This window comes from Rhinopithecus roxellana, chromosome 3, assembly GCF_007565055.1.
Source record: "Rhinopithecus roxellana isolate Shanxi Qingling chromosome 3, ASM756505v1, whole genome shotgun sequence".
In the NCBI taxonomy this organism is placed as follows: Eukaryota; Metazoa; Chordata; class Mammalia; order Primates; family Cercopithecidae; genus Rhinopithecus; species Rhinopithecus roxellana.
In genome coordinates, this window is record NC_044551.1 from 37,771,049 (window position 1) to 37,796,501 (window position 25,453).

The 25,453-nt window shown below is 42.7% G+C and overlaps 1 protein-coding gene across 10 annotated transcripts in view; it reads right to left on the reverse strand.

The window, feature by feature from the left end:
- GRIA1 (glutamate ionotropic receptor AMPA type subunit 1) overlaps positions 1-25,453 on the reverse strand; it is a 326,518-nt gene that overhangs the window by 109,338 nt on the left and 191,727 nt on the right. For all 10 annotated transcript variants that reach the window (XR_004056469.1, XR_004056470.1, XM_030927894.1 and 7 more), the window contains 3 exons: positions 20,501-20,605; positions 8,611-8,721; positions 7,693-7,899 (listed from right to left, as the gene is read on the reverse strand). Coding sequence is in view for 8 of the 10 variants with exons in the window: in XM_030927894.1 (XP_030783754.1) it covers positions 7,693-7,899; positions 8,611-8,721; positions 20,501-20,605 (423 nt within the window). In the remaining 2 variants the exon portion in view is untranslated. The remainder of the gene's footprint in view (positions 1-7,692; positions 7,900-8,610; positions 8,722-20,500; positions 20,606-25,453) is intronic.

Genomic DNA, 25,453 nt, shown 5'->3' on the forward strand with positions numbered 1-25,453 from the left:
AGTTATTTTCTTCTTCAGGAAGAAGTCTAAGAAATACATATATAATACAGTTTTTAAATTTCAAATCCAGCATGCAGATAAACATAAAAAGGTTGCAAGAAATATTCATCCAAACTCCAAAGGCTGGAACAGTTTGGAGGGCTCAGAAGAAGACAGGAAAATGTGGGAAACTTTGGAACTTCCTAAAGACTTGTTGAATGGCTTTGCCCAAAATGCTGATAGCAATATGGACAATAAAGTCTAGGCTGAGGTGGTCTCAGATGGAGAGGAAGAACTTGTTGGGAGCTGGAGCAAAGGTGATGCTTATTATGTTTTAGCAAAGAGACTGGCAGCATTTTGCCCCTTCCCTAGAGATTTGTAGAACTTTGAACTTCAGAGAGATGATTTAGGATTCTGGTGGAACAAATTTCTAAGCAGCAAAGTATTCAAGAGGTAACTTGGGTGCTGTTAAAGACACCCAGTTTTATACAGGAAGCTGAGCATAAAAATTTGGAAAATTTGCAGCCTGACAATGTGATAGAAAAGAAAAACCCATTTTCTGAGGAGAAATTAAAGCAGCTGAAGAAATTTGCATAAGTAACGAGGAGCCAAATGTTAATCCCCAAGACAATGGGGAAAATGTCTCCAGAGCATGTCAGAGGTCTTCACAGCAGCCCCTCCCATCACAGGCCCAAAGACTTAGGAGAAAATTGTTTTGTGGGCGAGGCCCAGGGTCCCTGTGCTGTGTGCAGTCTAAGGACTTGGTGCCCTGTGTCCCAGCCACTCCATCCATGACTAAAAGGTGCCAAGGTACAGCTTGGGTTGTTACTTCAGAAGGTGGTAGCCCCAAGCCTTGGCAGCTTCCATGTGGCATTGAGCCTGCGGGCACACAGAAGTCATGAATTGTGGTTTGGTAACCTCTGCCTAGATCTCAGAAGATGCATGGAAACACCTGGATGCCCAGGCAAAAGTCTGCTGCAGGGGTGGGGCCCTCATGGAGAACCTCTGCTAGGGCAGTGCAGAAGAGAAATGTGGGATTAAAGCACCCACAGAGTGTCCTTACTTGCACCTCCTTAGTGGAGCTGTGAGAAGAGGGCCACTATACTCCAGACCCCAGAATAATAGATCCACTGAGAACTTGCGCTGTGAGCCTGGAAAAGCCACACTCAACACTAGCCTATGAAAGCAGCCAGGAGGGAGGCTGTACCCTGTAAAGCCACAGGGGCATAGCTGCCCAAGACCATGGGAACCCACCCCTTGCATCAGCGTGACCTGGATATGAGACGTGGAGTCAAAAGAGATCATTTTGGAGCTTTAAGATTTGACTGTCCCACTGGATTTCAGACTGGCATGGGGCCTGTAGCCCCTTTGTTTTGGCCAATGTCTCCCATTTAGAATGGCTGTATTTATCCAATGCCTGTACCCCCATTGTATCTAGAAAGTAACTAACTTGCTTTTTTTTTCAGATTTTATTTTATTTATTTACTTATTATTTTTTTTAGACAGAGTCTCACTCTGTTGCCCAGGCTGGAGTGCAGTGGCACCATCACGGTTCACTGCAACTTCTGCCTCCCGGGTTCAAGCAATTCTCCTGCCTCAGTATCTGAGTAGCTGGGGCCACAGGCTTGTACCACCATGCCTGGATAACTTCTGTATTTTTAGCAGAGATGAGGTTTCACCATGATGGCCAGGGTGGTCTTGGACTCCTGACCTAAAGTGATGCGGTCACCTCGGCCTCCCAACGTGCTGGGATTGTAGGTGTGAACCACTGTGCCTGGCCAACTAACTTGCTTTTGATTTTACAGGCTCATAGGTGGAAGGGACTTGCCTTATCTTAGATGAGACTTTGGACTGTAGACTTTTGAATTAATGCTGAAATGAGTTAAGCCTTTGGGGGACTGTTGGGAAGGTATGATTGGTTTTGAAATGTAAGGACATGAGATTTGGGAGGGGCCAAGAGCAGAATGATATGGTTTGCTGTGTCCCATATCATGTGGGAGGGACCCAGTGGGAGGTAATTGAATCGTTGGGGTAGGTCTTTCCCAAGCTGTTCTCGTGATAGTAAGTCTCACGAGATCTGATGTTTATTATAAGGGAGAATTTTCCTGCACAAGCTCACTCTTTGCCTGCTGCCATCCACGTAAGATGTGACTTGCTCTTCCTTGCCTTTCACTATGATTGCAAGGCTTCCACAGACATGTAGAACTATAAGACCAATTAAACCTTTTCTTTTGTAAAAAAAAACAAAACAAAACACTAAAACAAACAAACAAAAAGAAATAGTCATCCTTAGGCACCCAGCACATGGAATCACCAACCATGCCTTGCTCTCCTATCTTTCCTACCTCTCTCCAATGGCAGAAGCACTGGCATCTACTCAATAGAAATCCACTGCTCCTGTTGGCCTGAGATCAAGAGATCCTGGAAACCTAAGAGGATTTCCAAGGACAGATGCCATGGCATTCGTTTCTGAGATGAGAGACATGCTATGCAGGTCTGTTCAAGGCAAATGTCTTTCTCTTATGCTGTACAACAGTCCAGATGTGAAGCTGGTGACAGATGCTGTGCAGATCAGGGCCCTGCCCACTCACCAGCTGGCTGTTGCTTAGAGATTTCCTCTGGTTACTTTCATTGTCTGGGATTATTGAGAAGGTGCTTTAAGTGGAATAGAAATCCTGGTTTCAGGATGAATTAAGTTCTCACTAGTAGAAAGAAACTTTCCATTAATCAACTTGAAGTCCGGTGTAAATTTCACAGTAATTCTGTTTTTTCCCCTAATACCCACTGCATAAATCTTGATAATTTTTACAAACACAAGACACTGTAAGGGAGAAGGTATTTACTTTTTTGTTTGTAAACCAACAGAAAAAGAATGGGGGAGAAAACTAATGGAAACGACTTGGAGGAATTGACCACAGCTTATCCAGAAGGGAGGTGGATGAAGACCAGCTCTGAAAGGGATAAATGATATTGCAAGGATTTGTTGGATGCTTCCTAATGTGATTTAATAAGAGATCATAGACTGGAAATCATTGATCCATATTGCCTTTTTTTTTGGGACAGGGTCTTGCCTTGATGCCCAGGCTGGAGTGCAGTGGTGTGATCTTGGCTCTGTAACCTCTGTCTCCTGGGTTCAAGGAATGCTCATGCCTCAGCCTCCTGAGTAGCTGGGATTACAGGGATGTGCCATGATGCCCAGTTAATTTTTTTTGTATTTTTAGTAGAGGTTTCGCCATGTTGGCCAGGCTGGTCTCAAACTCCTGGCCTCAAGTGATCTGCCTGCCTTGGCCTCCCAAAGTGCTGGGATTACAGGTGTGAGCCACCGCACTTGGCCTGTTCCATATTGTCCTAAAGCTTAGTTCATTTTGTAGTTAAAAAATGTGTTCAATAGAACATGATTTCTGGAAGGATGGTTAATAACATGGAAATAACATAAAAATAAACATGTTTGGGGCAGGACTTCCCGGAACGTTTACATGACCACAATGCACTGAGAATTTCCAAGAGTGGTAAGTAGAATGTAGCATTTCCAGAACTATTTGGCCATGGGTCATTCATCTTCCTAAGTATCAAGAGGTACCCATGTATGCAGGATACACACATACTGGGAGATGGTAAGTTCAACTACTTCATTTTACAGATAAGAAACTCATATCTAGGGAGGGAAGGTTGTTTGTGCAAAGCAGTAGTATTTTAGCTTGGTTAATATCGACTGAGAGGCCTCAGAAGTTGATTTCCACCACCAATAACTGAGATTCTCACTGGAGCTTCACTGGGTAGTGGAGTTCACAGCGGATTTCAGACCGGACTGCTCTTCTCTACAACTCGCTGATTCTGTTGCCTCAAATGAAACAGTTGTCTTTTTGGATGTCAATTTCCTCATTTTAAAAACAGGCATAATAATTCTTGTTTTACCAATTTCACAGTCTTGTTTTGTGAGGGTCAAGATAATTCAAAATACATGAGAGTACTGTGAAGTGTGAGCACTCAAAATTACTTTCTTAAACTGACATCTTGCGACAATGGTTCTCAAACTTGAGTGTGTAGCAGAGTCACCAGGAGGGCTTTTAAAGACACACACGCCAGAGTTTCTAGATTCAGTGGGCCTGGGGTGAGATGTGAGAATCCGCATTTCTAATAGGTTCCCAGGTGATGCTAATGCTGTTGGTCCAGAGACCACACCTCTAGAATCACTGACCTAGCAGATCCCAAAACAAAATATGTGACGTCTAGAAACTATCCTGGGAAAACAGCATATAGTTTTCATGTGGTAGAAAAAAGCATAAAGTGAATAAAACTATCAGAAATGGAGATCTGCTCTGACCAGGCACTGCATAGATGAATATTCCCCATCACAGCCTGTGGTGAAGAATTCATGCTCCTTGTTTCACAGGGGTGGCCCCAGAGAAGTCATGTGGCCAGCAAGTTGGCAGAGTTGAAACTCAAATCCAGGTGTCTGTCTGCAAAGCTCATTCTCTTTCTGCTTCAACAAGACAAAGGACAGACAGGAAAGACAGCTGTGAAGGAGGCACCAAGATACACCATGTGAGGAGCAGAAACTTCATTTGCAGCATATGGCATCTGCAAATGCAGACATTTGCTGTTCTCTCAGTTAATATTGGCTTTACCGCCTAGCATTTGGATGGTGTGATTTCTACAGAGGCAGTATGTCCCAGCGTGGAGTACAAAAGCCAGAGCTGCATGTTCTGACTCTGCTTTCACTCGCTGTGTTTCCTTTGCCAAATTATCTAACGTAGAGGGCCTCAGTGTCCTCATCTATAAAATGTAAACAATAATCTTACCCACCTCATGGAGCCGATATGCAGAGTAAATGAAAGAATGTGCGTAAAGTATTCAGCATAGCACCTGGCACACGCCACACGATGAAATGTGACTACTATCATTGTTGACGAGAACAAGAGGGAGCAAAAGGAAGATAAGAGAGACCTTGATTGACTTAGTTATTTAGGAAGCCACAGAAAGAATAAATTTGGAGGCCTTCAGATGAATTTTTCCTGATCTCTAGTGGTTGGTGGTTGAGAGATGCTTCTCCAAATCACTCAGTTCTTCCCCAAGGGAACAGAAAAGGAAAGCCAAACTAAAAAGAAAGGCTGAACATCTGATTGGGGCCATCACAGAGTCTTCAGAACACAGTTTTGTTTTTTTTTTTCTTTTGAGACAGAGTCTTGCTTTGTCGCCCAGGCTGGAGTGCAGTGGCACGATCTCGGCTCACTGCAAGCTCTGCTTCCCAGGTTCACGCCATTCTCCTGCCTCAGCCTCCTGAGTAGCTGGGACTACAGACACCTGCCACCATGTCCAGCTAATTTTTTGTATTTTTAGTAGAGATGGGGTTTCATTGTGTTAGCCAGGATGGTCTCGATCACCTGACCTTCTGATCCTCCCGTCTGACCTTGCGGCCTCCCAAAGTGCTGGGATTATAGGCGTGAGCCACCACACCCAGCCAGAACACATTTTTTACTTGGCAGAGGAACAGGCCTGATAAAGAGGAGGCTACTGGGGCAGGGCTGGCTGCTGAGGCACCCACAGGTGGCCTGAGCCCTGCTGTACCAGTGACTCACCACCGGCTGTGTTGGCTACTGGGGGAGATCCTGGCATTGTTCTGCCCACACTGCAGACTTTTAACCAAGCAAACCACATTACATGAGGTGAAGGTGAAGATAAATGCTAGAGAAGGTGAAAAGTGCACAGCAGTTGCCATGGGGATGACCTTAAGAGCTTGTTGGGAGTTCCCATGGAAACCAGCCTCTAGATGCAGCATGTACCATCCAGTTCTCTACCTTTTGTCCATGGAGCTTCCCAAAGTGAGAGGTGGTAAAGGGAATAAGAAAGGGGAGAAGCACATCCCTTTCCCCAACTCAATAACCACCTTCACATGTCATCTCGAAAGCCACCTCCCTGAGGAAGATTTCCTTTATTCCATCTTTTTCTTCTTTGAATTCCCTTTGTATGTCTCTCATGGCCATCATGGCTCCTCTTGCCCTGATATGAAACAAGAAGATTTATCATCCTCCTCAGTGGCTGCTTGTCCTTATGAGCACTTAACATTGACCTGGGGCTTGCCATATGCTTTAGTTTCTGTGAGTGAAGTCATGTTTGTCCCTTCCCTGCACAAGGCAGCTGGAGGCCTCTTCCATTGCCTTTTGTTGTCTCTCTACTCAAATACCTTCGTGATCTCCCAATGCCTACTGAATCATCCACACTCTTCCTCTTGTTATTTTTTACTCAAATGTATCCCTGACTACTCTTCAACCCAAGTCCTCAACAAAAACCATGCGTTTTCTCATTCTCCTCTTACACCTTACTTATTTCCACCACCATCCTATTGTTTATATTTTAAAAATTCCTGGGCTTCTTTTCTCTCATCTGTTTATTATTACTATTTTTGAGACAGAGTTTTGCTCTTGTCACCCAGGCTGGAGTGCAATGGCATGGTCTTGGCTCACTGCAACTTCTGCCTCCTGGGTTCAAGTGAATCTCCTACCTCAGTCTCCCAAGTAGCTGGGATTACAGGTGCCCGCCACCACACCCAGTTAATTTTTGTATATGTAGTAGAGATGGGGTTTCACCATGTTTGCCAAGCTAGTCTCAAACTCCTGACCTCAGGTGATCCGCCTGCCTTGGTCTCCCAAAGTGCTGGGATTACAGGTATGAGCCGCCATGCCTGGTCTCTCTGTCTGTTTAAATATGGACATTTTTCAAGTTTCACATCCCCACTGAGGGCTAGACAAACTCTAGTTAGCCCTTAGCTGAGCCATACAATGTAGACTGCTTATTCTATACTACCTTCTACTACTTTCTCACATTGTCTTTTCTACCCCATAAAATGTTAAAAGATGGGGTCTTTTCTACCTCATAAAGTATTAAGCAAAAGATCAAATCTTTTGCTTCTCAATAATTCCCTAAATGCTTAAAACAGGTGGGGCATTCAGCAGCTTTTCAAGACTGCTGTAATTTATTGAAGATTTTATAGCAATTGTGCATGGAGTTATTTCAAGTGTGATGAGCATTATAAAGATAAAATAGATCTACCCCTGTTACACAGATAACCATTATATAAGGCAGAGTAAGCCATTAAAAAAACTCAGCAACTAAATTCTATAGGGGAAGGCGAGAACAATTAAAAGGGACATTCATACCTATTATGAGAAGAAAGAAACAACACCCTGAAAAAAGTACTATTTGATACAGGTTTTGAAGGAGTGGGATCTTAGGGGTGGAGAATGGAAGGGAGCACTCTAGGGAACAGAGTAAGTGAGGGACATTTGACTGAATTGGAAATTTCATGAGAGGGCAGGAAACTAGAGAGGCAAGTAACTAGAAAGTTAGGTTGGATCCAGATGCATCTAATACCAGAGAATAAACTGATACTGAGAGAGCCACAAGTGGCTCTTTGTAGGCTACTCAGCAGTCTGCCTCAAGAAAATTGATCTTGGAGCTATGCTGTCCCCTGTGTTGGACAACAATAAACTGAAGTCACAAGACTCTGAGTGGGATTGAGGGAGCTGGGACCGGTAACCTGAACAAAGAGTGTCTTAAGAAATTGGATTTTGGGTGACTCATCTGTTCAGCAGCAACAACACTCAATTACAGGGTTTCATAGACATCTGTGGGCAGGGCCACCCAACCACCAAATGATTTCCTGTCAAACCCTCTGCCTCCGCCCTCTAATTTCCTGCCGTGCAGTGAACTTACTCCATAGACCAGCTCTCCCACCATGCCATTCCAGGCCTTCGTGTCAGGGTCTCGGGCTCCGTATTTTCCATCACTGACGATCTCCAGACGGTAGGAGTAGCCCACGTGCTTGGCAATCTCTGCCGCCAGCTCTACACAGTAGCCCTCGTAACGGTCATTGCCCTCAAACTGATTGGCGTTCTTCTTGAGCATCACATAAGGATCTTCCTGGAAGAGAAATGGGGAGATAGGAGAATGTGGGTTATGGGTTCACCTATGGGTAGGGAGGACTTTGTCATGGTATAATATCACGTTTGGTTAACACTGGGGAAGGCTCTCTAGCCCCTCAATCCACTTCCTAAATGTCTTCACTCCTTAGCCCATTACAAGCTTCTAGGGTTAAGGAAGTAAACTTTGTTAAAATAAGAATGTTTCATCACTGAGATATGGCGTACAGCTTTTCAATTTATGTTCCATGAGATTTTGTATTTTTTGGAAATACCTCTGGGGTCATCTTGAAGGGGAAATAGACCCTAAACAGACTCCAGGTTTCTCATGACCAGTCACCAAAAATTACAGCATCTTCACTTATAGCTACTTTATGTATTGGACTTTCTTTGAAAAGGGCTTCTATTGAGGGAGGATGGATGAAAACCAGAACAATTTAGTGTCACCCTCATGTTTTTAAATATGGGAAAGCTGGCTCAAGAGAAGGCAAGTAACTTACTCAAGGGTGCAAAGGATGAGAGAGTGAAACTATGAGATACAAAATGAAAACTCAGAGCCTCTCACTTTCAGGGCATTCCCTTTTCAACTTGCTGCTTTTATCTATTACACAGTTTTTGACAGAAGAAAGGCTAGCTTTCAGTCCTGGTGGAAAACCCTTGTGCTGGCCTAGCTTGAATCCCAGGTAACCTTGATGAAGGACTGAGTACTCACTAGGATTGTTGTGACGATATATGTTCTGTTCTGAACACTTGAATTATCGCCCCCAGCTTGGGCATCGGTGGCTGCAGGGACAAACTTATCATCTTCATTCCAGTAACCGATCTGTTAATGAGAAGAGGGTGGAGATGTCAGGTGGGCCAGCCTCCTCTGAACTGGCCTGCTCTGGATCACCCAGTCAATACTAGAGACAGGAAAGTAAGGAGCTCATGAAGAATTGGACACACTGAGCTCTAAAATATTGGTAAACAGAAACAATAAGAAGCACAATGCTTTTATTATTTATTGGTAAACAGAAACAATAAGAAGCACAGGTGCCCCCAATTTTGCCCCCAGGGAAAATCCCCAAAATAATTGGTTCAGTTTGGAAATTGCCCCCTCCGAGGGATAAGGGCTTAACTGTTTACACAGCCAGACTGCTTTGTACAATGCAAGCCAGGACCATGGGATTTAATTCCCTGCAGTTGTTCACAGGGCCAAACCCCTCTTTCCCCCATGTCTACTAATCCTGCCCTTCAGTGAGCTCATTCTAAGCTATAGTTGGAATCATATAATTTAAACATTACATTATTTTACTTTATTTTTAGGTTAACAGTATTTTTCCATCTAGATTTAACTTCCTAGGATGGTTGTTTATCCTTTATTTTTTAGAATTTCTTCTGTCTCCAAGTATAGACTATTATAATAGTATAGAGAAGTGCCTAAAAATTATGGTTGACAATATTAATTTTTCAAATTTGAGTAGGTTATTTATACTAATCCATTTTCCAAGGTCTCTCAAGAAACATTAATTGAATTGCTACTGTGTGTAAGGCTCTGAGCTAAAACATTAGTGTTGCCTGTTGTGAGGCAGGGTTGACGAGATGCAAAGAAATCTGAGAGATAGCCCTCACTCTGAGAATGCCTCTGGTCTACCATGGGAAGACATGACATGACCGCAGAAGTGACAAGTGAGTGGGCCTAAGGAGTTCAGAGAAGCAAAAGCCAAGTGTGGGATCTTATGCAGGGAAAAATGTAACAGGAGGAATCAGGGCTTATGATCATGAGAGATGAACAGTCTGGACCAAAACCTTTCAGGTTAGGGAGAATATGAGCCAAGATATGAAGACAGGAATCTGACCAGATGTTTAAGTTCTGTGGGTCCTGCGTGGAAGATGGAGTTAGCTCAAAAGGGCAGTAGGTACCTGGGAATAGGTAGCAGAGGTTTTGAAGGCCAGGCTAAGCAGTATAGACTACACCTTTAGGCAACAGGGGGTCATTGGAGGTTTGGAAACAGCAGAATGACATGACTAATACACACACCCACACACACCCACACACCCTAAAGCTATGCCTCCTATACTTGCCTCTCTTTATCTCTGTCTCTAAACACTATTTGCTTTAGACAATTGTGTTTTGTTTTGTGATCATTTTACTGGCTCTAGATACAAAGGAAAAAAGGAAAGAGAACTAGAAGTGCAACGCAGAAGGATGAACAGGTCTATCAACAGCCAGAACTCAGCGTAGGCTCATAAAAACTGAGGTGCTTGCCAAATGGTCAGCTGAAATGTCACCTTCACCTTGATGTCCTTCCCAGTTCCTTCAGTTGGAAATAGTTTTTCCTGTAATCTTGCAGCCATTAACAACAATAATTGCCAGCACTGATGATGCTCTTGCTATGTCAGAGGCTAAGTGTTCAACAGTTTTCATGCCATTTTGCCTGGCTTGTGGGAGTATGTTAATTTGCCCAAGGTGAAGCAGTTGCAAAGTGGATGAGCTTGTCCTAGAACCCTGACAATCTCTCTGCAGAGGCTGCGTTTAGCCACTATGCTGTTCTTCCTAAGAAGGAACTGGGCTCTGGACTTGAAATCATATTAGTTATCATTTATTGAATGCTTGCATTTCAGGGACTTTTTAAAGTGCTTTTCATGTTTTAAATCCTTTCATCCTCACAAAACCTGCAAAGTGGGTAGTTAATTATCTTTTCAATTTAAGTATGCAGAAAGTGAGATGTGGAAAGTGAAGTAAATTTCCCAAGGCCACGGGGTAGCTGTGGAGCCAGGATCTGAGCCAGGGAGACCAACTCCAGGGCCGTGCCTGCCACATGCCAGTGAGCTGCCAAACAACCCTGAGTGCCTTGTGTACGTTCCGATTAGAGCCCTGGGTCTAGCTGTTTGTGTGTCTGTCCCCATCTCTCCATGGTGCTATGAGCTTCTCATGGACAAGACTGAAATAAATATACTTGTTCCAGGGTTTCTGTCTTAGTCCAGCACATCTTTTTCCCAGAGAAGCAGCTCAGGAAATGTTTGTAGAGGGAATGAATGGATCCAGACAGCAGTGACCCAGCATGCACACGGTGCACGCTATCGATGCTGAGACAGTTCAGAGGTCTGACGGGGAGCATGTCTTTGAGGATACTGCACGGAGGTTTACCCTCAGTGCAGGCATGTGTATGATGTTCCCTGTGAGGAATGCTGTTAGTCAGTGTGGAAGGAGACATTGCTCTCTAATGACAGAAGAACCAGAAACCCATGTTTCTAGAATGTCAGAACTGGAAGGGGACTGAAGAATTATTTTGTCCAACTTTTTCCTTTTTCACAGGGAGAAGCAGAGGCCCAGAGATCACAGGATTTGCTCAAGACAGTCTCAGTTCCCTCACTTTTGCAAGGACTGTGTTCTAGGGAACCCTAAGAGACTTGTAGGGCCCTTCACCACTCATGGAAGGTGGTGAGGGGCAGTGAAGAGGAGGGAGCTCTGTCTTCCTCATCCTTGCTCCAATGGTCAGCTCTGCTTTTTACTTATTTCACCTATTGGGATTCCCCTCGAGGGTTGCCTTTTACAAGGAGCCTTCTGGCTGAAAAATAGATGTTTAAAAGCACTCTTGTAGTATATTATGATGTAAAGTTTTCTGCTTTTTTGGGTATTGTTTTGTTTTTAAAATATCCACAGTACTTTTATAACATCTTTACACTATGCAAATAGTGCAGGCAGGCTTAGGATTCTTTTCTCTGCTTTACAGATGGGAAAACTTAGGCTTAGGGAGATTAAATTATCTAACAAAATAATAGGTTATATAGTAGATTAGTGGCAGGACATAGAACCCAGGTCTCGTGGACCTCAAAGGTAATATTATTTAATAAAATCAATACAAACCTGGGAAAATATCTGTCAAATATTTATCCCCCTATAGATGGTGCTAAGGTTTTTGTTTGTTTGTTTGTTTTCTTTTCCCTTTCTCCTCCTTCTTGTTCATTTTCTTCCCTCTCATCCATCCCTTCTCCCTTCCTCCCTCCTGTCCTTCCTTCTTTTCTTCCTCTCTTTCTTCTTCCTTCTTCACAATTAGTCCACAGGTTTAAATATTCCTACTCAAACTGCACAACCATCAGTAGAAAGGAAGTTGCTTCCTTTGACATGCAACTAATTCCTCTAAAAGCCACTGAGTGTTAAGATGTATTATTTTAAAAAAGAGGGAGCCCAGTGGTCAAGATATTGGTGTCTGGCCTCAGGCCAGACCTGGTTTAAAAGCTAGGCTTTCCTAATTACCAACTGTCAGCTTGAGCAAGTTACCTGACCTCTGTAGTCGTCAGTCCCTGATCTGTAGAGTCGATATAACAATAGTACCTGCCTCATGGGCTGCTGTGAGAACTACATTAGTTAAAGCATGTAAAACAATTAGCATAGTGCACGGTTCATATTGTCAGTAAGCTAAAAAATGATATTCATTAGGGTAATGCCTAGTTGACGGTTAACAGGTTTCTATACTACAAGACATTTCTGTTTTCAATTTGCTATTGAACATTATGTGCAAAAGAAGCATGTATTATAGAGCATTTTGAAATTCACTTGACAATATAACCCTTTTTTACATATAGAATGTTCAGGGTAAGTGGTTCAAAAATTATAAAACACTGCTGTAAAATCCCAAGGTTTTCATACAAGATAAGGAAAAAAAGCAAGATGAATCAGTGTAAGACAGATGTATACGGCTTAGAAAGATATTTTAAATTTTAAGGATAGTGGTCCTTCAAAGCTAGCACTACTTATTAATTATAGCACTACTGTTAAATTGGGATCTCTAAAAAAATATTGTATAACTTGGCTTATATGCTAGGTACTTTCATATCAAAAGCTAGTAGAATAGTTAGAAATTGTAAACAAACCTATTTTATTTCTAACTCTTTTATAGGGAGATAAAACATAATATTGCCAGGGTCAGTGAGCTGAGTGATGCTCAGTCTCATGCCTATGCCTCATGTAAGCTAGTATACTGAGAAATCTGGTTCCACAGTTTGATGAAAAGAAAGCTGGCAAAGATTTTTGAAGAGACATTGCACTTTGGAGATAAGAGCACATTTTCCTTTCTTTGGGAAATGGTTGGATTATTATACAGCACTTCGATTCTCTACTGAGGATATGCAGGAACTTTGATTCTATCTAAAAGTAAATCAGCTAGTAGTTGGTAAAGATTGGGGCCCACCAGTCAGGAGAGGATTTAAACAATTCTGACAGTGAGAGGGCTTCTCCTGGGGCCAGTTATAATTTTTGATCTCCTTGTTTTCCATCTACCTCTAAAGATTCTTTGAATGTAAAAATGAATCTAGATGATAGATCAGATTTTTTAAGTGGATAAAGTCTTAAAAGGAGATGATCATAGAACTGAAAATTCAATTGATCTACATTGCACTGTCATCAAATCAAATTCAGAAATTGGTATCTCCAGGCTGCCTCTGAAACCACAGCCCCTCACCTAAAAAAATAAGATCCTTTAGAATCAATTTTTAAAGACTAAGTTGTCTATTGTGGCCAAGATAATTAGCTGACTCCCAGGCATTCTCATTTTGCTTCCATGGTGTAGAGATGTTGGTGGAAAGTGGCTACCTAGCCAGCAATGACATTTCCCAGCTTGTTTTGCCTCTGGTTGAGCCACATAACTGGCTGTATTCTGATGGAATACAACAGAAGTGATATGCATCTCTTCTAGGCTGATGCCCCAAAACTCTCCAGCAGAGTTGCCATTTTCTTTCATTCCTATCTGTTAGCTGGATGTTGAAATCCAGAAAGACCCAAGTAGACAGTGGTGGGGCCATGAGCCTGAGTCTTAGCCAGAACCCTCAGCCAAAAAAGTGGTCACTGAGTGAACAACAATAACAACAAAAGCGTCTTTTGCATTAAACAGCTGAGATTTCAGAGTTTATCTGTTACAGCACCTAGGATTATCTAAATTAATACACTTAAAAGATTCGAAGTTAATAAGTGTATGTGTAACTTTATCTGAGTTCTGCTTGAGGTGTTATTTTATTAAATTTGCAGGCATTTTTCCCCCTTGCTTATTGGCAGATCTTTTGAAGTATGGGCTAGCGTAGTGTGCTCTCTGATTGCCCAGAAACATTTGATAAGCTGCCCAGTCATATAATAAACAACCTTTTATTTATATGTGCTTATTCTGTGTCAGTATATTCTAGGCACTGTGAATATAATAAAAATGCAAATAATGGTCCTTGCTTTTAGACAGCTGGCATTTTAGAACACTTAGGAGGTACAAGAGCATGAAGAAAATACATGTCCAGACCAGGGGTTGACAAACTTTATCCTAAAGGGCCAGAGAGTAGATATCTTTGGCTTTGTGGATCATACAGTCTGTGTTGCCACTGCTTATCTCTGTTGTTGTCATGCAGAGGCAGATATAGAAAATATATAAACAAATGAGCATAGTTATGTTCCAGAAAAACTTTATGGACATTGAAATTTTAATCTCTCATAATTTTTACATGCCACAAAATAGTCTTCTTTTGATTTATTACAATCATTAAAAAATGTAAATGTAACCATTAGCTCATGGGCAGTACAAAAATAGGTGGTGGGATGAATTTGGCCAGTAGGTAGAAGTTTGCCAACCTCAATCTAGATCAATCAACCAACAAAAATATATCAGAAGGAATAAGCACCGTGAAAAGTACAAATAAAAAGGAAACTGTGACTGTGTGCTGGGTGAGAGTGACTTTAAAAATGCTTGGTCAAGGATGTCCTTTGCAAGGTGGCTTCACTTGGACTGAGACCTGAATGACAAGGAGGCACACAGTACATGAAACTATAGTGATAGAAAATGCCAGGTAAAGGAATAGCATATGCAAGTGACTTGAGGCAAGTGTGAGGTTGTGCTCAAGGAATGCAAAGATACCAGCGTAACTGCAGAGAAATGAGCTAGAGAAAGAGGAGTGAGAGCTGATGCCACAGGGAAGAAGCATTGAGGGCTCTGAGGGCCACGCTGTATATTTACTGGCAACAGGAAGGCGGTAAAAGTTTTAAGGAAAGGAGCCATATAACCAGATACATATTTGAAAATTATTGTCCTAGCTCTTGTGGTGGAAAAGTAGCCTTGTAGAGGGACAAGAACATAGCAAGACTCGTGACTGGTAAGGAGGCTACTGCGTGGTGTGTGGAAGGTGGACTGGGCTCTGGGCTCAGCAGTAGAAATGGAGAGAGGTGGTGGGGTTGAGGCTATATCTGAGGTGCTACATCTATATCTGATGCTATAACGTGATTCAGTATGGTCAAAACTGGGTAACAAGGATTTAAAGCAAAACTTCCAAAAAGCATATGGAATGGGAAGCTATAAATTCTTTGGGACTTTAGAACATTACTTTTGATATCAGCAGGACTTTGTGTCCCTTTAGTCTTGTTTCCTGCCCAGTCGTTTCATTCTAGTTATACACAGGGTCAGAAGTGGGGATAACAAACTTGGGGCAGGGCAGGGCCACTCAAATCAAATTGAAATGAGAAGTAGGTGCCTTCAACCAGTCTAAAAATTGCTATAGGAACAATGGTGATGGGAAAAGATGGTTGAATCAACAATACCAGTTCTCCGATGAAAAATGTAAGAGAATTTTCCCTAAACTTCTCCACTGGGCAGTCATTTATCAGAGTTTGTGACTGGATTTTGATAAGATATTTTATTTGGATAGAGACCCTAAATCAGTACCCTATAGTGAAGTGGTATCCCTGAGTGGGATTTCCTAAGGATCCCGTTTTAGTAGAGCAAGTACCCATCCTGGTATCTGAAGCCCCTAAACTTTATGAAGAATGGATGCTTAGAACACACACATTTCAGTGGGATGTCAAATTGTATCCAGGCACCTACAGGGTGTATTGGCACATGGGTGAACAGGAAATAGGCCTGAAGATCAGGAGAGTTTCTCTGAGGCCCCAAATCTGGAAAAAACAGCTCCTTTTTATTATACACAATCAGGTAAGGCCATGTAATGCTCACTGAAATCAGTACAACTAGGTCACCCTTGAAAATCAGAGAAATTATTTTGTTAGGATGCTGTTTGAGCAAAAAGCCTGAAGCCACAGATGTGAGGAATTGATTTTCCGAAAGGCAGATCCCCCATAAACAAAGGATGTTTAAGCCCACATTCTAAGAAAGGATTTGGCCGTTGGAAGGTAAGTTTAAAAACAGCCCCGGGATCTGAAAACTAAAGCACATCATTTGCTCTTGGATTTTAAGGTACTCTGTTATTTCTCTTTGCTGATTTATCCATTCCACAGGCTTGCACAGCCTGACTCGCCCAAATGCAATGCTGATATAAAATCCCTGTGGCCTATGGAAGGGAGTTTAAAACTACAAACAGGCAAACAAATGTGGGCTGAATGTCCACTACATGCCAGGTGCTACTTTTCTGAATCCCTTACTACAAGCAGTGGGGTAACAGGCATTGTCTTATTCAATCCTGACAATGATCCTGGGAGGCAAAAGAGTATTATCATCCTTTTAGAGATGATGTAATGACGTTCAGGGAGGCTAAATAATTTGTTCAAGGTCATGTGCCTAGTAAAGACTAAAGCAGAGACTTAAAATCCTGGTCTCTCTGCCTCTAAAGCCCAAGCTCTTATTCATTCTGTCAGTGTTTCTTTTTTGTATATTATATTTATTACATTATATTATATTTCTTTTACTTCCATCTTCTTTCCTTGGTAGTTGCCAGTGATTCTTATTAAACCCTTTAGAGCACCAACCAGAAAATCTGCAGGTTGGAGAGGAGGATTCAAGAAAGTGCAGATTCCTAGGCTTCATCTGTGTTCTCCAGAAGCAGAGTACCCAGAGGCTGGGACTCAGGAATCTGCATTTTAAATAAGGCCTCCCAGTAATTCTTCTATTTGCTGAGGCTTGAGAACCATTAATCTTGCTACAGTGCCTCCACTTCTGAGAAGTTCTTGATGAAGAGCAAGTCTTGAAGAGATAAAAACTCTCCCAGAAGTCTCTGGGCAATAGTTAGGGTCAACTCAAAGGGCTGGGACCTCTGGTTCTGGGAGTAACAACTGGGGAATTTCACACCAAAGGACAGTTTGTCAATTGATGAAGGCCCCAATGGAAACTCTACTTTCACAGAGGAAGCCAAAGTCCAGCCAGGAGAAGAACAACGTGACTAAAGAGAGGATGGTAAAAATGCAGCAGATGGCACTGATATCCAAGGTGTCAGATTTGAGAGGAATTAGGGTTTGTACAGCCCAATGTCTCTCATTTATTTTAGAGACCCAGAGAGACTATGAGATATGTTGAAGACCACACAGCTGGATGATGGCAAAAATGGGGTAGAAGTCTCTGGCTTCTATCTTACTTGTTGCACCCTCACTATAACCCCAATATATCCAGTGACCACTAACGTGTAGAAAATAATCTGGCTATATTTTAAGCTAATCCACTACTCCAGAGTTGGGGAAAACAGTTCAACATCCATATTTTAATTACGGCAAACACATAACTACTCACATACAATGTAGAAATGCCAATTTGTTCTATCCAGGAAATAGCAATATTTTTTTTCCCCTGAGGGCAAAAGGCCGTTTTGAGGATTCTGAGGAACAGCTCAGGTCTACGGTCAACACTTTTCTATCTAGGAGCAATAGGCTTGCCTGTTCTGGCCTTACACAAAAAGGCTACAACATCTATGTTTTCATTTTCAAGGCAGGGGGTGACACCATCAGTTCTCAGAATCTGAAAGAAAGGGGCTGGGAACAGTGGCTCATGCCTGTAATCCCAGCACTTTGGGAGGCCGAGGTGGGAGGATCACTTGAGCCCAGGAGTTTGAGGTTATAGTGAGCTATGATCGTACCACTGCACTCCAGCCTGGGCGACAGAGTGAGACCCTGCCTCAAAAAAGAAAGGAAGAAAAAAAAAAAAAAAAAAAAAAAGCCTGGGCACAGTGGCTCACGCCTGTAATCCCAGCACTTTGGGAGGCTGAGGTGAGTGGATCACATGGTCAGGAGTTCGAGACCAGTCTGGCCAACGTGGTGAAACCCCGTCTCTATCCAAAATACAAAAATTAGCTGGATGTGGTGGCAGGTGCCTGTGATCCCAACTACTCAGGAGGCTGAGGCAGGAGAATTGCTTGAATCCGGGAGGTGGAGGTTGCAGTGAGCCAAGACCATGCCATTGCACTCCCATCTGAGCAACAGAGCAAGACTCTGTCTCAATAAATAAATAAATAAATAAATAAATAAATAAATAAATAAATCTGAAAGGAAAATGGCTTTGGGGAGGTGGTCACATATTTGATGTCCCTTCCAGAGGCAGTACTCTTAACAGCAGCTGCTAAATACTTTGAAATAAATAAACAAGCCACCTCAGTGTTCTCCAGATTTCAGCCATGTGCTACCTCTTCAACATTTACCATAGCTGTTAATAACCACTAACACAGGTAATATTCACTGAGCAGTGATCAGGCACTAATGTAGACATGGTCTGTGCCCGTTTTACAGATTTGAAAATTGAGGGTTATAAGACCTAAGTGACCTAGCAAATGTCTTCTCCAGCAGCAGAAATCAGAAGACCAGGGGACAACAAAAATGAACTCAGATTTGGACTATTTCTGGATAAGTGTTATTTTCAAGGGTTTTTGAGCCCAGAAAGAGTGTTCGTGTACAATCAGCATGCCAAAAGTTTGCTGAAAAGTGGTTACATTCCCAGTGGCTACGTTCATAGCCAAATAGGGTGCCCTTATTTGGTACCTGCTGTAAGTTAAGGCAGGTTACTGTAGCTGATTCCTGAAGGAGGAAATCTCCCAGTCAGAGATGGGAGATGGGCTCTGGAAGGCTGTGGTTAGCGAGAAGATGTGATGATAGAAGAAGGGTCAGAGAGATGTAACATTGCTGGTTTTGAATATGGAGAAAGCTCCGTAACATGGGAGCCAAGGAATATAGGTGGTCTTTAAGAAGCTAGAAAAGGCAAATAAACAAATTCAACTCTGGAGCCTCCAGGAAGAAACATGGTCTTGCCAACACTTTGATTTTAGTCCAGTGAAACTCAAGTCAGACTTCTGATCTACAGAATTGTGAGACAATAAATCTGTGTTGTTTTAAGTCACTGTTTGTGGTAATTTATTACGGCAGCAATAGGCAACTAACAGCCGTAATGAATGAGATGAGTTAAGATTGGCTATGAGATAGAAGATGCAGTTCTGTACACAAGAGCAGAGAAGACAGGTTTAAGGGAGGTGAGGATGGAGAGTGTACAAAGAGAACTTTAAAGTAGAACTTTCTGCAGTGATGGAAATGTTCTGCATCTGTGCTGCCTGATGTGGTAGCCACTAGCCACATGTGGCTACTGAGTACTTGACATGTAGATAGTACAACTGAAGAACTGACTTTTAAATTGTAATTTATTTAAAATTCAACTTAAATAGCCACATATGGAGAGTGGCAAGGGTATCTGATAGCACAGGCATAGAGAGCATTAAGTCTGAGAGATTAAGACCCAACTTTCAATGGGCCAGGCCCAGTACTTAGAACTTTTGCACACTCTTAGGTTATTTAATCCTCTCAATGACCCTATGAGGTTGGCATGGTTAAGGTGATCACCACTTACCAGATAAGATAATTAAGGAACAAAGAGCTCAAATAAATTATCCGGAATCCCAGACTAGTAAGTGCTGAAGCCAGGATTCAGTGTTGAGGATTCCAGAGCCAGCATTCTGATCCATGGCACCCTACCAGCTCTATGCTCTATTCTGTACAATACCTCCCAGTCATTAGGCTATGCCACCAAAAGGAATTAAAAATGTGATGAAGACCATGAGCAGATAAGTAGAGGCTTCCATGAGGCATAACAAGAAAGGCCAGAGAAGGCTTCCCTGGGGAATGACATTTACTTTGAGTGTGGAAGGCTGAGTAGGGATTGGCAGGCAAGAGGAGGGAGACGGGTAGAGGAAGTCTCAGGCAGAGGAAACATGTATGAAGGCTCAATGATACAAAAGAACATGGTGTATTCAGGGAGATGAAAGACAAACAGAATGACTGGAGTGGAGAGATGAAGGAAGTACCAAGGGTTAAGTTTGAAGAAATTGGCAGAGGCCTGGGCACATAGGTTCTGGTAGAATTTGAAATGTTATTCCAAGGATTTGAATGCTATTCTAAGAATTTTCATAGGCAAGCATATCATACATTATATAAATATGTAAACATATATTTTCACCCTTACTTTTGTATAAATAATAGAGCGGATATGACCAAGTATCGATTAGGAAAAGATGGTTCACCTCATCAGTAATCATCATTCTCAAGTTATTGGTTTGGAATCCCTCAGGAATAGCAGTGGCATTTTATACGCATCAATTACTTTGTATTTGAGAAGTGCTTTCCTCTACCTTGGATTTTCACAAGCATCCTGGGATAAATGTAGAGATTTTTAAATCTCCATTTTACAGATGAATGAATGGATTCTCAGAGGAAGAACGAGACTTGCCCAATGTCCCAACTGGTTAGTGGCAGAGCCAAGTCTAGAGTCTGTGTTGTCTGAGTTTCTTCAAAGATCCAGCCCAGAAAAGGTAGACTCACAGGCCCTCAGCTCTGTCCAGAGTCCCTGCTCAGCCTCTCCTCTCTGCAGAATGGAAGTGAAGGTGGATCTTACCTTTCGGATGCCATCATGTTTCATTTCAATCACGTGGAGCGTGTAGTTGGTCCGGCGTCCTTTCTCATTAAACTGCACATTTCCTGTCAAACCTTCAAATCGCACCTGGAAAACAAAACCAAGTGGTGGGCAGTGAATGCAGATGTACTTTGTGTGTGTTTGCTTTTTCCACTGAAGTAGAAATTCAGAACCCAAGAATGTTCCATGGAATGATGTCTTGGAGTATCCTGAATGCTAAAACTCTTCACTCCCTTGCCACAGGCAAGGGATGCATTAGAGACCTCTTTCCCCTAAATTGGGATTCATCCTGACAATTGTTTTTACTTATTTCTTTAGGCAAATACTAACAATGGGTCAGAATGCATACTAACGTGAAATGTCTGCACCATCCCTAACCAAACACCTCCCATCACATGACCACTATGACCACTGCCCTTCTCAGGTACACATCTGAAGATGAAGAAAGTGTGGGGGGACCTGCAAAGGAAAGAAAATGGTGCACCATCAACAGTGAGTCAGAAGACCCAGGACAAGAAGCCAGCTTTATGAATGAAGCCTTAAGCTATGCTTGGGGATGACTTCTTACTTCTTTTAAGAATTTCTTCTTTATTCCTGAGTCCAGGGAATAAAACACTTGGTAACTGAAAGACTTGGATTTAACCCCAGCTTACTCCTTAATAGCCAAGTGCCCTCAGGCAATTTAGCCGTCTAAGCCTTCAGTTTCCAAAAATCTCTGCCCTTTTTTTTTTTTTAAATCTTAAATGATAACTGCTAATGTGAAAGTGGTGTGAAAACTTCAAAGCACCTGGGGAGAACCCATTGTGTTCAGACAAGAGAATGCAAGGTGTTAAAGAGATCTCAGTTGGCTAAAATAAAATTGTATTGGAACCCTCAAATATGCTGCATGAGACTTCTCCACAAATGGGCTAAATCAAACTTTCATGGCCTTCTGTCTTCAAATTCATATCAAAAGTCAAGTGGTCACCACGGAGATCCAAGATCTTTAGGGCTGAGTTTGCTCCTCTGTGGGTGACTGATAAATGTCATCCAAGACCACTCTCAAACTGACCCTGAGTCTAGCTGTGTATCATCAGTTCAGGTACAAGCAACCACACTCCCTAATAGTGATCCACCATGTGTCCTCAGATCCCTCTTGCCTAAGGCCAGTGAGGTGAGTGTCTACCTGTTACAAATACAAATCCAACCCTGTGACCCAACACTGTTTATTTTCCCCCCTTCAAATGGCTTAAAAGGAAGCTTTGCAGAGTTTTATATATTTTTTTTGACAGTGGCTAGCTCCTCTGTTGTTAGAAGGTATAAGAAGAGCTGGAGGTTGTGTGTGTTTGAGAGTGAGAGAGAGAATGCGTGTGTGTGTGCATGTGTGTGTGTTCCCATTTGGAGGCTGACCCTCTTGTCACCTTCTGGTTTGAAGTCTCAGTGAGGAGGTCACAACAGGCCCAGAGCACTGAGCAAATTTTACAACATGCTCTTTACTTTCTTGGATGAAATCTGGAGAAATCCCCAGCTCCGTAAATGTCTGGGCTATCTTTGTTTTTCAGAGAGAAAACAAAGTACAGATTCTACTACAAAGAATAAAAGAAAGGAGCAATTCCAGTCCATCGGCAACTTCACCTTCTTATCACCTCAGAAATCTCTTGCCAATCTTTAGTATTCCCTTATTTCCTGTTCAAGATAGTGTTAGTTTGGTGGATACCATGTAAGTGACTCATTCCAAAAAAACAGACTTGGATAGATGAGCAGATGGTAGACTGGTAGACTGATTTGCCCAAACTGAAAGTGTAATTAATAATCCAAATAGGCATCTACTTTTCAGCCCAGTCTCAAGTTTCATACTAATAATCAGCATGGCATATTAGTATGGCAGAGTACATAATCTCACTATGACTAAGTTTCTCATTTGTTTAACGGAACCAATTAGAGTTAATTATGTCTTAAGGTTGTTCTAAGGATTAAATGAATTATTTTTTGATCAATGTTTGGTGCATGGTGAGTATTCAAAAAATGCCAGCTGTTATTAGTATTGTTGCTAATGGTGATACTTAATACTAACATTACTTTCTAAAACCTTCATGTTTATGACACACTTGCACACATATTATTTCACCTCTAGTCACAGGAACCCCCTGAACTATCTTTATTTACATGGGAGACGCCAAACTCTGTGAGGTAAAGTGATCTGCTGAAGTCTTATGACTAATCAGTGGCAGAGGTAGGTCTAAAATCTGGAGCTTGTGATAACTTCTGGTATCTTCACTTAAGGTACCAAGTGTTCTCTCAAACACAGGCCAGTGCTATTGTGCTAGGCTTCAGGAGGACAACACAAAAATGTGCAATGTAGTGTTTTCTACCTGCTTTCTGCTATTGCTGCTGGGCATTTCCCAGGTCATGCGCTGCTCATTCTAACTGTATGACCATGGGTTCCTTGCTCAAACTATCTGTTTCTTGGTTTCCTCCTCCAAGAAGTACTTAGCATATTGTCTGGGACATAAGTATTCAATGCATAGTTCATATTATTTAGATGATGATAATGATGATTACTACTACTGTGCTGCATATAGTGGTTAAGAGTTACAAAAAATAAAATATAAAATTGAGGTCTTGGGGTTGGTAGGTTGTCTCAGACCAGGGGACTCTTTCAGAAGAAAGAAGGATCATGTCATTGACACTTTTACTGCCTTCCTCAGTTTCCAATAAGGTCAAGGGTCCTAACTGCACATTTCTAGTGACCCAAGGACCTCTTGCACTGTCACGATGATCTCACAAGAAGCTGCTTATTTCATGTTCACAGAAACCCAGTGACTAGCCAGAGCAGAGGTTATTTTGCCTGTTTCACAGATGAGCTTGTTGAGACTCAGAGCTGATGGTGCTTGACTCCAGGATTCACAGTAAGTAATTGAGAGGTCAAGGGTAACTGAAGGCTCTTAGTGTCTAGTTGGGGAAGCCAAGTCTTACATGCACTGAGATAAAACAAAGTATCAGAGAATGGGAAAGAGATATCTCAGAAACACCATTCCATGATGGCAGAGCAAGGGGAGTTCAAGCGGATGGCTCAGCCCCAAACCATTTATTGAGGAGAGTCAGGACTCAGAGTCAGAGGAAGAAGCTTCTCAGAAATGTGTATCTTGAAACCGCTGTCCCCATTCATCAGGTCTGAGCTCTGGGATCTGGGCACTTATCCCTTTCTCCCCCCGTCCCAGGGTGACTGAGGTCAGATTGATGGAGCCCAGGCACTTCTTCTTGGTTCCTGCTCCCGGAACTCCTGTCGCCATCCTGGCGCCCTCAACTCCCTCCATGAAGGATGGAGAATTAACCTTGGGCTTCCTGTAAAGGGTACTGGGTGCCAGCTCAGAGTCTGCTGCTGCTAGGGGGCTGAAGCATACATTTCCTTTCCTGCTTGGTGCTGAGAGAATGCGGGTTAATGTCTCTATTACTTCAGCTGTGTTAAAGAAAGAATTAATCAGCACACTTGTTAAAGCACAGTAAAGAAGACTTAATTCAGAATCATAGCAACAGGTATAAAGACCCCTGCAATGGGGTCTTGCAGTCGGGGAGAGAGATTGGGCTCAACTCCAAATACAGCATGGGCCAGTGGGAATGTATAACCAAGGAGCAGGGTGGGGGTCACTGGACAGGGAATTACTAACAGCAAGCATCAGGGTTAAGAGGAATTCTGGCTGAAATGGCCTAAGAGGATTCTTGCTGAAGATGGACCAGGATAATCCGCCATCATCTGGGGAATGGTGGAGGCTGAAGACGATGATCATGGCAAAGAGGGTGGACATGGTGGACAGGGTTCTTGCTAAACTGACTTAGCAAGTTCTTTGCCAAAACTGGATTTTACAAGAATTGCACAAATGGGCCTAGGAGAAAGTTCAGAAGCCTGACTAATGTTTGGTCAAGCAAAGAATATTTTTCAGATGTCAACTGTGACTCCTCTCCCCTGCCCTCATAGGATCCTGAAAGGCAGTCCTGAAGGAGATAGCCAAGCAGTCACACTGGATGCAGGGCTCCTGTATCCCCTTTGCAGGTGGATCCTTCCTTCTGGATGCTCACTGGTTTTGAGGCCTGTAGGCTAGGTCCTCGCTGGGACACATCCTAGCTACTCTGGCCAGAACAAATCTCAGAACCCTTCTAAGCTTCACTTTCCTACCTGAGTCATGGGAAGAATAATCTCGGCTCTGACTGTCTCATGTAGCTTCCCTGAAATTCAAAGAAACACAGGCATGGTGTTTTTTTTTTTTTTTTTTTTTTTTTAACGTAGTCTCACACTGTTGCCCAGGCTGGTGTGGAGTGCAGTGGCACGACCTCGGCTCACTGCAACCTCCGCCTCACAGGTTCAAGCAATTCTCCTGCCTTAGCCTCCCAAGTAGCTGTGATTACAGGTGCCTGCTACCACGCCCAGCTAATTTTTTGTATTTTTAGTAGAGACAGGGTTTCACTATGTTGGCCAGGCTGGTCTCAAACTCCTGACCTCGTGATCCGTCCTCCTCAGCCTCCCAAAGTGCTGGGATTACAGGCGTGAGCCACCATGCCCAGCCCACAAGCATGATGCTTTCTTAAAATTCTGAGCCCTGTGACAAGCCAGTCAGGGAGACAGCACTAGGAGGATTATGTCTGTTTAGCAGACGAGAAAATCCAGATCTGGAAAAGGCAAGGAATTAGTACCAGATCCCCCAGATGGTGCTGGGTGGAGCCACGGTTGGAACCCAGCTCTTCTATTCCTAATTCCCTAACAGGCCAGTGTGACACCTGCAAGTCCTTGCTTGTACCCTCACTCTACCTCGTCTCTTGCTGGGTATCATTGACATCCCCATCCAGAATCTCCAAAACCCGATTTACTCCATGTTCAAATTTACCCTACCTTTAAGGGTTCCATTACCATCCATCTCAGTTTGCCTGGGATACAGGCATGAGGATATAGTTTGGATATTT